The sequence below is a fragment of the Chelon labrosus genome, assembly GCF_963514085.1.
Source record: "Chelon labrosus genome assembly, chromosome: 17".
Lineage (NCBI taxonomy): Eukaryota > Metazoa > Chordata > Actinopteri > Mugiliformes > Mugilidae > Chelon > Chelon labrosus.
The window spans coordinates 5,835,730-5,849,083 of record NC_140350.1 but is presented as its reverse complement, the minus strand read 5'-3'; the positions used below and the strand labels follow the sequence as shown (position 1 = coordinate 5,849,083).

The 13,354-nt window shown below is 41.6% G+C and overlaps 1 protein-coding gene across 1 annotated transcript; it reads left to right on the top strand.

Annotated features, from left to right (window-relative positions):
- Positions 1–7,297: 7,297 nt before the first annotated feature.
- LOC311502225 (V-set and immunoglobulin domain-containing protein 1-like) lies at positions 7,298–11,620 on the top strand (the record flags this gene model as incomplete). The annotated part of the gene is made up of 7 exons (XM_084564351.1): positions 7,298–7,643; positions 7,749–7,912; positions 8,609–8,816; positions 10,856–11,005; positions 11,081–11,197; positions 11,289–11,430; positions 11,524–11,620. The coding sequence occupies exons 1-7, from the start codon at positions 7,601–7,603 to the stop codon at positions 11,618–11,620; spliced, it is 921 nt and encodes a 306-aa protein (XP_084420477.1). The 5' UTR covers positions 7,298–7,600.
- Positions 11,621–13,354: the final 1,734 nt, after the last annotated feature.

The following is a 13,354-nucleotide window of genomic DNA, read 5'->3' as shown; positions in this document are numbered from 1 at the left end:
TATGAGGAGATGTTCCCTCTGACTGCCCCTGTCCCACTTCTTTTGGGTTTATTTGCGCAATTGTGTCAGTCTATGTGAAAGCCGCGTCTCCTGCTTGCATTTGACGCCAATGTGAGATGATAGTTCAGTGTCACCGAGTTTGGCTTTTAGTGCGTAGGGGAAGAAAAAAAAAAAGCAAACCGCAATGGAAAGGAGACCTTTTCTTCGGTGCCAGTCAGATGACGTTTCATGCTACAGTGTTTTTGTGGGTGCGTGTTCTTGTTCTCGCATATGATTTGGTTTTGAACCATCGCCGGTTCTATGGTTGCCTGGTTGCTGCAGGGACGTCAGGGGAAGCCGCGCTAAACGCCTGGCCTATATATCTTTTCACCAAGTGGGAGAGGAGGGTGAGGAAGAGCGAGGCCTGCTGAGGCATGAGTGTGGCGTCCCTGACTCTGTTGCCATCCGCTGCATCAAGTCCCTGCACAAATACACACACACAAACACACACAGACACACACTGGAAGAGAGAGAGAGAGAGAGAGAGAGAGAGAGCAAAATCACTCACTCAAGCATCTAACAGACTAGTCTGCCATCTAATGGACAATATCTGAGCTGCACCCATGCCTTCCACAGCATTTGTATCTTATCCAAACAGTACTGTAACCACATACAATAGATAAATAACTACAACAATCATTTAGGTGTTGTGTAAACGCTATCCTCTTACAGGTCTATCAAAATGAAAACGGCACAACTCAAATGTGTACTCATTCTTCCTCCAGCTCTGATTCACCCTGGCAGCCTGCCCACAGGGAAACACTGGTCGTGGTGGGTGGATGAATAGGTCTGTGTGGAGGTATTACACCGAAACCTGTTGGAGGTGTGAGTGGGACACAGTAACCTTCGTTTCCCTGTGTGAGACAGCTCTCTACTCTGGTGCTTGCTGGAGGACGGATTAGTCATCAGCCTTCCACTCACATTCAAAGTAGCGGAAGAGTCATTAATGTGATTGGAATATAATTGAGAGTATGGTTTATCAGTCAGAGAGTGGCAGCGAGCTACAGTACAATTTATAGATTTCATATAAAAATGCAGCTTTTTTTTTCCTAATGCCAATGGGGTTAACATTTAATGGTTGGTTCCTCATTAAATTTTGAACAAATACACCGATCAGCCACAACATAAAAACCACTGAAAGGAGAAGTAAATGGCATTGACCATCTTGTGACAATCCAGTGTTCTGCAGGGAAACTTTTGGACCTGGCATTCATGTGGATGTTACTTAGACATGTACCACCCACCTAGACCAGACCAGGCACCCTCACCCCATAGCAATGACACTCCTTGATGGCAGCAGCCATCCCCAGCAGGATGCAGCCTGACACAGGTACACACACAAAAACAAAAACATGAAGAACAGCACAAGGTGTTGACCTGGCCTCCAAATTCACTAGATCCCAAACTGATCAAGTATCTGTGGGATGATCCACAGAGGCCCCTCCCCTCAATCCATAGGACCCAAAGGCCCCCCCAACAACATTCTGTTGCCAGACACCACAGGGCACCTTCAGGAGGCCCATGTCCATTCTCTGATGAGTCACAACTGTTCTGGAGACACAAGGGCGGCCTACATAATATTAGGAAGGTGATCATAATGTTATTCTCCTGGGTAGGGATGTGGAGATGGTGGAGGATTACAAATACTTGGAAGTGACCATCGACAACAGACTGAACTGGAGGACCAACAGTACAGCTGTGTACAAGAAGGGCTGCAGCAGACTCTACTTCCTAAGGAAACTGAAGTCCTTCAATGTGTGCAGCAAGATGCTGGAGATTTTCTACCAGTCTGTTGTGGCCAGCACACTTTTCTCCGCTGTGGTCTGCTGGGGTAACAGCATTACAGCCAGTGACACCAACAGACTGAACAAACTGATCAGGAAGGCTGGCAATATTATTGGCTGCAGACAGGACACTTTTGAATCGGTGGTAGAGAGGAGGACTCTGAACAAACTGTTATCAATCATAGATAACCCTGACCACCCTCTCCACCACACAATCGACAGACAACAGAGCACCTTCTCCAGAAGGCTCAGACAACTTCGTTGTCTCAAAGAGCGCTACAGGAAATCTTTCCTGCCCCAAGCCATCAGTCTTTACAACTCCTCATCTGTGTGTGACAGATGACACTCTGGACTTTTGTTTTTTTCTTGCACATTTGCACATGCTTGTTTTGGGTAATTGGCTGTAAATTTTCAATCTTACCTATATTCAGTTCACCTCATTGCAATATAATTTAACATTTCTTTTTAATATTCACTTTTAATATTCACTTATTCACTTATCTTATAATCTTGTTAATATTGTGTATACTTTTGTACGTTTTTAGTTCTTATTTTTATTTTTATTGTTGATTTTAGCTTTTGTTTATTTATGTATGGTTGAATGCCTGTACATTGCTGCTGCAACAGAGAAATTTCCCAGTTTGGGATTAATAAAGAAACTATCTATCTATCTATCTATCTATCTATCTATCTATTCCTGATCAGTGTATCTTCCATGTCAGTAGATTAATCAAATGCTTCTCTCTCAAACTCCTGCACAAAACTAAAACACCCAAAATACATTAAAGAGTAACAAATGTTTTTTACAACCTGGACCTTATTTCTAGTATAAAATACGATCGTTTACTCACCCATATAACTTTGGTGTCATTTGGAGTTGTTCGTAAGATATTTACATCTGTGTATATCCATACAGTGGGAGTGACTGGGGCACCGAAACACAGCCTCTAAATAACGCATAATCTGCTGTGAAATTCGTTCATTTCACCAATATTTTCTTATGATGAACTAGTGCTATTCCCCGTTGAAGACAGAGGTCTGTTTTGACAAGCTCTTTTAAATTGGATGTTTTGACACATTTTGGCACATCTGGGGAACATCTGTTCACATAAAACATTTCTCAGGTTCCGAGCGATAAAATTCATTAAAATCTACTTGTATAGGCGTAAAGCTGCTCATTTAATCTAAAATGCAACTGTTATGGGATCACTGAACCAAAGGAAATATCCACAGATGAATACTTTCCTTCCTTCCTTCCATCTTTCCTTTTGGTGTCCGCCATGATTCTTCACGAAAATGCAGTGAAAGCAAAAAATAACAATCTGGTGACACAAAGAAAGGGATTCTGCGGCGTGCCCTGGGATCCAGTGCGTAATGGAGGATAGGTTACGTAATATCTCAGTAACCCACGGGTCAGTTTGAACAAGTGGGGCCTCTATCGAACAGCCAGGCTCATGGATTTGAGGGACAGCCTCATGAGGACTAATGAAGCAAATGTGCATTAGAAAGCTTCTCTTGGAACTGAGAAAAGGCCAGAAGGTCTCAGGAATATTTTCAAATTCACACAGAGGAGCGGGATTAGGTGTTACCAGTGGAGTTACAGTATACACTGAACACACTTTACCTTTGTTATTTGTCACAGTACTGTAACAGCATTTAAGATTAAGGCTGTATATAGCAAAGTTCGTTTTTTTGCAGCCTTCTTGGGTGAGTTATGCTTCTGGAGTGAAAAGAGTTTATAAGATTTGGGACGTTATTGTTGTTTGGTGTTGAAATTGGGCAGAAATGGTTGTTATGGACCTTTAGGTTCTTCCTCTTTAGTGGGTATGCTACATCTATAGGTTGCTACATGGTTAGCAAGCACTTACAGCGTTTGCTGCCAAATGCACAGCCACCGCCTTTACCAGTGGCGTTCGAGTTCTAAAGGTCAAATCTCTCATGGTAAATTGTTGTTATGGAAATTCGTTTATCAGGAATGAGTCACTGGAGTCTTGTTCTAAAGTTTTATTTGCAGCAAGGAGTCAATACATGCACTATAGCAAATACAGAATCGACTGCCAATAGTAAGGTGACATTCAGTTTTATACAGTAGGTCCTGCCCCGGACACGCTTACAGAGAGACAGCCTTGTTAGAAATCAGCTAGTCATAACAAAGGAGCTGTAGAGTGGGCGCATCGGTGCCTTTTCTGTGGGACCTTTCCCATAATGTTTAATAATAAGAAGAGAGAAAATATCGTGTGCGACAGTTTAACCTCTGTATTTTTCCAACATTGGTGTTTGCTGTTACACCCCTCTGCATATAGCCTTACAGTGGCTCTTGCTTAATTACCTTAACCAGCCACATCTGAGAAAATGTCAATAAAGGGCCTTGTTGAGGCCTAAGAGACCACCTTTCAGCTGCAGAGGCCCACCATGTCTCACCTGTTGCCTTTTTGTTTTTCTTTTTAATTAAATAAACTCTAATTTTGGTTGCATTTAGCTTAAAGCACCTGCAGCCTTATAGGGTTGTAAACATGGTTGTGGTGTCTTGGTATTAGTGTTAATATGAGTAAAGACCTACAAAACATTTCAGTAGTTTCCAGTAGTTAGTTCATACATAGCTAAAGGTACATTTATTTTATAACATTATTTTTTTCATATTATAAACTTCTGTGTCTCTGAATAATTCACTAGTTCAACCCGTAACAAAGCTGCACTGTAATAATACAAGGAAAGCAACAAAAAGATGCAGTCAGCATTTACAGCTGCACGTCTACTGTGCTTGTTAAATCACATTAACCTCCTGCTGAACAGTTTTTAACCAGATCTGCCCCAGTGTTGAACCTAATTGCGCCCCCTAAACGGTTTAATTCACGCGGCCACAGCATCGAGTCCTCTGCTGTCCTCGTGGGCTTTTATTTTGAGATGACCGATTCCTGTTTTGACATAACGGAAATGCAATCTGTTGTTCTACAAATTACACACCACAAGTGGCCCTGCAAAAAAATATAGTGGATGGTTTTTGCAGCACAACCTCACAGCAATCAAAACATGATGTGTTCAAAATGCCAGGCTGTCTCACTTCAGAAATATTTTTTTCATGAATTAATTTTGGATTGTGATGAAAAACGAAGAGATGGAAATATACTGTTCAAGATCAGACGGGTGAAGTGCTCCGAAATAAAACTAAGAAATAACAGTATTTACTGTGTGTGTGCATTCTGTGCATTCTGGCAAGAGAATCATCCCAGATATACTGGGAAGAGCATCCTTTGACTAGTGGAGGAGTATAAGAGACATTGAGGAAACCTGATTACAGGAACTACTTGCGAACAGACCCAAGGGAGCTCCAGGTGGTTACCACTCACAGATGTTCCAAAAGAAAAACCCACCAAAACTCCCTACCATTCACTGAGAACTGAAGGAGACACTTGGATGAGCAGTGAAACATCAAGACGACTCAACAAGTCTAGCCCATTTTGTTTTAGCTTAGTTTTTTTTGGATTTCCATGGTTAACACTGGAAAGCAATTACTAAACTCTCTATATGGATGCTAAACCCAAACATTAAACAGAATATAACGTTTTTGACACGCACAAATGGTTCTGGCCAATGTGGAGTGGTAAAAATGTTGGAAATACACTGCCTGGTCAAATAGAAAAGTCTCCACCAAAAAAAAGGTCACACACACGTTGGACCGCCTTTAGCTTTGATTACAGCACACATTTGCTGTGGCATTGTTTCAATAAGCTTCTGCTATGTCACCGAATGGATGGAAAGATTAATTTCCATCCAGTGTTGCATTCGTTTTTCACCAAGATCTTGTATTGATGATGGGAGAGTCTGACAACTGCACAAAGCCTTCTCCAGCACATCCCAAAGATTCTCAGTGGGGTTAAGGTCTGGACTCTGGGTGGCCAATCCATGTCTGAACCACTCTTTCACAATTTGAGCCCGATGAATCCTGGCATTGTCATCTTGGAATATGCCCGTGCCATCAGGGAAGAAAAAATCCATTGATGTAATAACCTGGTCATTCAGTATATTCAGGTAGTCAGCTGACCTCATTCTTTGGGCACATAATGTTGCTGAACCTAGACCTGAGAAACTGCAGCAACCCCAGATCATAGCACTGCCCCCACAGGCTTGTACAGTAGACACTAGGCATGATGGGTGCATCACTTCATCTGCCTCTCTTCCTACACTGATGCGATGGTTCCCCACTATCCTTCCAGTTTTTAATAATGCGTTGGACAGTTCTTAACCCAGTTTTAGTAGTTTCTTCAATCTCCTTAGATGTTTTCTTTGCTTGATGCCAATGATTTGACCTTTCTCAAACTTTTCCACAACCATGGGATGTGTCTTTCGACATGGTTGTTTAAGAAATGAGAAGCTACTTATTGCATCAGTTGGGGTTAAATAACTTGTTGCCAGCTGAAACATAATCACAGATGCAGTAATTATGTAATAGGAGGCTCGTACCTATTTCCTTAGTTATTTTTATTTTTATTTTTATTTTTTTTTGGCCAAGCAGTGTATAATAGAATACTTTATTGACAAGACTGAAATTGTTCAAATGAAGAAGATGACCCATGTCTTCCACAGTGCTGCACCTATCAGTCAGCTTCATTCAGACCCATTGTTTTGCTACTAACATGGTTCCCTTTTGGAGACCTCTCCCCACATGGAGCTAAAAGGATATATTATTACCATCCACGCAGAAACAGTCAGATCAAGCATTTCTTAAGCAGTACATTGAGCCATATTGGCTCCTTTTTTATTCTGGTTGGACTATTATTATGATTATTAGTGGAATACAAGTTTCCATATAAATGCAGCCACTGATCAGTTAGTCATGAGTCATGCTGTTGTATTTATTTAAACACGGCACAGTTCTGCCCAAATCACAGCTGCCAGGTTGTTTTGTTCAGACAGAGTCTCAGGACACTGAGATCATCCCACTTCCCAACCTATCACACGTGTCTTCTGGATAATGAGCTCTACACGCCTGCCTCCACTTCCCACATGATCCCACCGCCTCCTTTCACCCCTCCAGTCACCCCTGATCAACATTTTCCACACCGTTAATCACTTATGTCAGCTTCTGGTAATTATAGACAATTAATCATGTGTGATTCACTGTCTCTCTCCATCAGCATTGTGCCGTGCGGGGTGTGAGTGAAAACGACAAAGGTGAAACTGGGTTTATTAAGCAAGCGGCAGCACCAGGGAGTGAACTCCCCTATGATAAGCAACATGTTGCAGGGCTTTGGCTTACACTTCCTTGAGGCGAGCGATAAAGGCCAGGTGGAGATTAAATTACATTAATTCCTTCGCCAGAAGCCCTGACCCAGAATGACTTACAAGACAAGGAGGATGAGCTGCAGTGAAACTACTGCCAAAGCACTGAAAAATGAATTAACCATCAGTGTCACAACACAGGGTGGTCCTAACCTGCCATGTACAGTCAACCATCTAAATCACACACCCACACAATACACTGAACTCACTCTAACTCCATTTTCTGCTGTTAACAGATGTTTTTTTCTGTTTTTGTCATGATTTTTCATTTTCATGTGCCCCTGTGAAAAACTGTTAACAACTAAATCAACAGTCTACCCACCCAGTGTACACACCCAGTCTGGCAAACATGGATATGCAAACATGCTCAGTATCAGTCAGTCCATTACCAAGAATACTGTAACCTTGCCTGCAAGACTGTAATGCATTTATCATCTCTCAGTGGCGGGACTGCAAAGTGGAAAGCTCAGTTCTGAAGAGGCTCTGTAGTTGCGAAGATGTGCTCAAATCTACCCTTGTTGGTGCTTCTAAGCATAATAGGTAACGTCGCTCTTCTTGTTCCTCTGTGTTATTATATGATTTCGATTTATCTTTCCTACAAAGTGTGTTTGAATTGCATGCAAACTTGCGTTGTTTTTTTTTTAGGATGTGTCGAACTGATCACAGTCACGACCCCCAAGAAATATGTCAATGTCACGGCGGGTGAAAGTATCCTGCTCCAGTGTATGTACGATTCTACTGAGGCCTCAACTAGCGGCCTTACCATCCAGTGGGATTTTGTTTCTTCGTCCTCCATAAATCCAGTTCAGGTAGATGTCCACGTTGCTAGCGCACCAGAGCAGGCTTTATGTGCTCATATGTGCCTAAACAGCAGTGATTTTGTCAAATTCCATCAGCTTCAAGTTCCTTCCTTCCTTTCGATTAAATCTATTGAACACAGTTTTATAACTTTTTCTCGCGTGTTTCGCTAACATCTAAAAGTCCACAGTGTTTGTTTTGTTAGTGCAACTTTCACTGATACTGCAGAAACACAACAACAAGTTATTTTTCCGAGAGCAGATCAAAATCACTGATTTTAATTATTGAAACGCAACTTTTCATTCTGCGTTAAACTGGTTGGAATCTCTTCAGGCAAGGTATGTACATATTGAACGTTTGGTTAGTCCTTTGCCGCGTTTTGGTGGCTGACCGTTGGAAGACACACCTCGCTGGGACAACAAAGCTGGTCACTTAGACGGAGACGTGACAAATCTCCTTCCTGGGAATGCTAATTTGCAGAGTTTTATACAACTAGATGACTTTTAAAAATGCATACACGATGAGACAACATCATACCTTTGTGTGAACTCACACCACTGTACATTATTGAGTGGGAACCAGGGTGATCATTCCTCCATATGCTTTGACCTTTCACACAAACTAGCTTTAGGACAGTGAGGTTTTCACTGGGGTATAGATTCATCAGTGTCATTGGATCCACCTGATTTGTTGCCATTTGCTTCCAGATCTATTACTATCAGTCAGGAAGGGTCGTCATTTCAGATTCCTACCAGCACAGGATTCAGCCTCCCTCTTCTCCTGGCTCCACCAAAAACGCCTCAATGACGATAAGCAACATGCAGCCATCGGATGCGGGAGTATACTCTTGTGAGGTTCACAACTTTCCTGACGTGCAGGGGCAGTCTGAGGCCGACATCTTTGTTCATGTCCTGGGTGAGTTGAATTAACCTCAGATGATATAGTGTTGGTTACTTTTTGATCATCTTTGTCGTGAACTTAAACACTTCGTACAGTCTTGCACATGTTAAACCAATTTGTGTGTTTAATAATGAGAGAAACTACTTCTACTGCTTTTCCGGTCAGGATTTGTGCCCATTCTCACCGTGCTCAGACTGAGCAAACAGGGAGTGTAAGAGATATCATGCTACTCGTCCACACCCATATGCAGTACTGGCTGAATACTTGTATCATGGCGACAGTAGCCAATCCTTTATTTTACATTATAAAATAAAAACAGTGTTCCTTTTGTGCTCGGCTATCACTGTGGTGTAGAACGAGCTGCTGGTGCTATTAAACAGCTATTGTGACACACGTATTCAAAGTTTCCGGTGTCTGAGAACCGAAAACAAGTGGCATTTTCCTTTTATCTTAAATTGCCATTTCAATAAAAAAATCTTTCCACATGTGAGATCTATTATCAGCGTCGTAACATTAACAAACCTATTATAACAGTGGCCTTGAATAGTGTGAATAGGGAATTACATTCAGTTCGAATCCTCTCATTCAGCGAGTTACCAGGACAACCTTGCAGGCCTCAGTATCCTCAGTAGTTTCCATGGTTACCGCAGCAGTCTCCTCATTGTCAGCGTTGGAAATTAGAGAAGGACTGTGACTGCATCCTTGTACTGCATACAGAATATATATCAGCATCTGGTGCGTGCTAACAGTACATCTTGTACTTCTTACATCTTTCTGCCTTTGCGGAAAGGACCTGAGGGACAGTTTGTGACTGACGTGGTAGCAAGCATGATTTATTTTATTTTTTTTATCATCACTTGTGGTTTTACACCGATTGAACAATCCTTCTTAAATTACAAGCACATATTTAAACTTTACCCACTGCAGTATGATCAGCATCTTATGATGGGTAGTTCAGAAGGCAGGCTCCGTGAAAGATACAGTAAGGATTCAATCTCAGCTCAGGAGCAGAGCTGTAAGGCCACACCCAACGTTTACCCAGCCACGGTGACTAAGGGAGAGCCACATTTGACATTTTGTTTGATTAATAATAAGCGCGAATTTGCTATTTCAACAAATTCAAATCAGTTAATTGCCTTTGTTGAAAGTTCTCCTCAGATGTATTTTCTCTGATTGGTGTGATATGTGATATTTATTTTGAATAAGCAAAAACAGAACAGGGCCTAACTAATCTCTGAAAATAAAAAAATCTAAGATAAGACATAACAAGCTTATCTACCAGTGAGTTCTCAAGGGTTTGGCGAGTTGAAGTCCTTACCCTCTCACTATTTACTTCCTATATTCTCCAACAAGTGTCTCTGGAGCACCAGTACAGTGACAGAAGCGCACACACTCATATTCTTGAGACCTGCTCTTTTGGAAGCATCGCTCACTCAGATTAGCCAGTGAGGTGCTGTGGAGGGAGCCAATTATTGATGGCACCTGGAGAGAGCATCAGAAAAGAAAGCATACGCAGGACCACAAAGCGCCTCAGACAGGAATCCATCCATACATTCTCAGTGTAGTGTATTTGCTGTAAAGTAGTGGTGCAAAGAACATTTAGAAGAAGCATATTTCTGTTTTATCCTACTTTAAACTGCAAAAGAAGGAAATATACTTTTTACTCCACTATATGTCTTTATACAGCCTTGGCTAATTTTGACATTAAGACTCACAAAAACACACAGACGGCTTGACATTTTACCTGGGATCTTTTCAGATGTTGACAAGTTGTCCATGAGAGAGAGAGAGAAGGCAAAACTTCACGTTTGTGTAACAGTTTGTCAAGGGGTCAATCAGAATGTCAAGATGATGACTAATTGTATTTGCATATGACTCATAGGTGTACTGCATAGTCTTTGAAAGCATGCAACTCTCAGGGACGCTGACCTATTTAGTATGAAGCTCTTGTAAAGTGTCAGTGTTTTCTTGATCGGCTTGATGTCGATGCAGATTTACTAGACTAAATGTAAAGCATATGAATAAACCCCTGCATCACTCTTGTGGTCCGTCAGAGAAGCCCTCTACTCCTTACTGCGCCGTCCACGGTGATATAGAATCAGGTCACCTGGTTACTCTGACCTGCCACAGTGAGCGTGGCAGCCCCAACCCGACGTACACCTGGACCAGACTGGATCAGACTAAGACAAGGAGACAGGGAGTAGGTGAGTGAGTGAGTCCTGCATACGCCTTAGCCACGCTCGCCCTTTTATGATTATGTGTGCACTCTGTCTCCTCAGGGAACACAAATGGAATACTGGTAATCAGAAACATTTCTCAGTTTGAGTTCGGAGAGTACCAGTGCAAGGCTTCCAATGCACTGGGATTTGCAACTTGCACCACTGAGCTGAGTCCTGGTGTGTTCACATTTTCATAACCACAAAAGTGTACACTGAGCAAAATGCTAAAAACAACAAGGCTTAATGCATGGATTTTATATTTTTATAGAAGTGGGAGATGGAGTTATTGCTGGTGCAGTGATCGGAGCACTGCTCGGGTGTGTGCTGATCATCCTGGTAGTGTGGTTCATTGCTCACTCGGCGAAGAAACAAAAATACAAAACTGTGAAAGCACAGGAGACCGAGATGAAGTGAGTCTTTAAGTTTTTAATGCCGTGCTATATTTCATCATGCCCAGTTTAGAGGGGGGGGACTGTAACGTCAACCTTCTCTTTGTCCACTAGGAGGAGCTCTCCTCAGGCCAATGAGGCCCCAGATAGCGTTGCCGTGGCAACCACAGCAGGCCACCTCCATGCTGACGAAGAAGAGCCAGAGGCCTAAAAAGGGCCTGTAGAAAACAACTGGATCAGCGTCACTCATCTGAATAACAGGATGTCTGGGATGTTCAGTCTTTAACATGCGTCAGTCTCACATTCAGTCCATATGATGATGCTCATCTTCACGTTTGAAGTTGTGTTGTTTCTATGATTCAGTCATCTTTTTTTTTCCATTTGCCAAATTGTTTTTTACTCACACCTTTGAAGCAGTGCAAATGCACACCTTTTTAAGTGTTTCTAGGACCTGTCTGTTTCCTAGTTAGTGATAATCAGTCTGTGCTGATGACCCAATCATGCTTATATAAGGTACAATATGTATCACTATGAACATAATGATTGTGCACCATACAAATAATCCATGCGTAAATGGTTGCTAATACTGAGGGTTAAACTAATATTTGCAGCAATAATCCCAAGGCATGATTAAGGTTTATATGGTTACTTTTTGAATAAAAAACAATAATAACACTTGTTTGTTTCAAACCTTACTTACTTACTTACCAATGACCTCACATAAGAGCAACTTTTTGTTTTGTGTCAAACAAGCAATTTACAGATCATGATTAAATAAAATTTTGAGATGTCTAAGTCTCAATGAGGATCCCTGAGATTTTGCATATTTATCATATGGATGTTTGTTTATCCCTCGGGATAAATAAAGTATCTATCTATCTATCTATCAATCTATCTATCTATCTATCTATCTATCTATCTATCTATCTATCTATCTATCTATAGCAGTACTGATAATAGCTCCATTATATTCTAATAGAAAAAGGATAAGCGAGAAATCACTTGGTCATTGGTTCGATGTTTTGATCACCACTTCTGTTAATACCTGCAAATGATTTATGGGCATTTTGTACGGTAGAGTGATAATTTATTTCCCCGTTAGGAAAAGCAAATATGAAACAGCTCCTTGACCCAGCGATAAATCCAATATAAAAACTACCTGTCTAAACTAGCTTCTGAGAATTTATGGTCGTTTGGCAATATGTATCCTTTGACTGACCGATCTTTATGGAGTCAAATAGTGAGTGTTCCATCATATGGGTTTACAGCTTACACACATAAAACCTTAGCTAGGACAAGCTTTTTACAACGTTATTTGCATGGGTTATTCATATAGCGCTTTTATTGTGCTGCTGTGGCGTACAGCGTTCAGGCATAACATTATGACCACCTTCCTAATATTGTGTAGGTGTCCCTTGTGCCTCCAAAACAGTTGTGACTCATCAGAGAATGGACATGGTCCTTCTGAAGGTGTCCTGTGATGTCTGGCAACAGAATGTTGTTAGTGGGGGCCTTTGGGTCCTATGGGTTGAGGGGAGGGGCCTCTGTGGATCATCACACAGATACTTGATCAGTTTGGGATCTAGTGAATTTGGAGGCCAGGTCAACACCTTGTGCTGTTCTTCATGTTTTCTGAGTTGTTCCTAAACTGTTTTTGTGTGTGTGCCTATGTCAGACTGCATCCTGCTGGGGATGGCTGCTGGCTGCTGTCAGCGTAAAGTAAAATTTAAGCCCCCTATTAGTTTAAAATTAAGCAAATACCAAGTCATATCTGACAACAGAGATTTTTAAGGTAATTCTCTAAAGAAAAATCATGTTAGGAGGCATTTCCACACACCTAAACAATGACTCACTTGAACTGAACTTTACACAGCTACAATCAGTTAACGTGTTACTTAATATTTCCACTGGTAATGTCAGTCTGGTGGTACGACCACCACTTTGC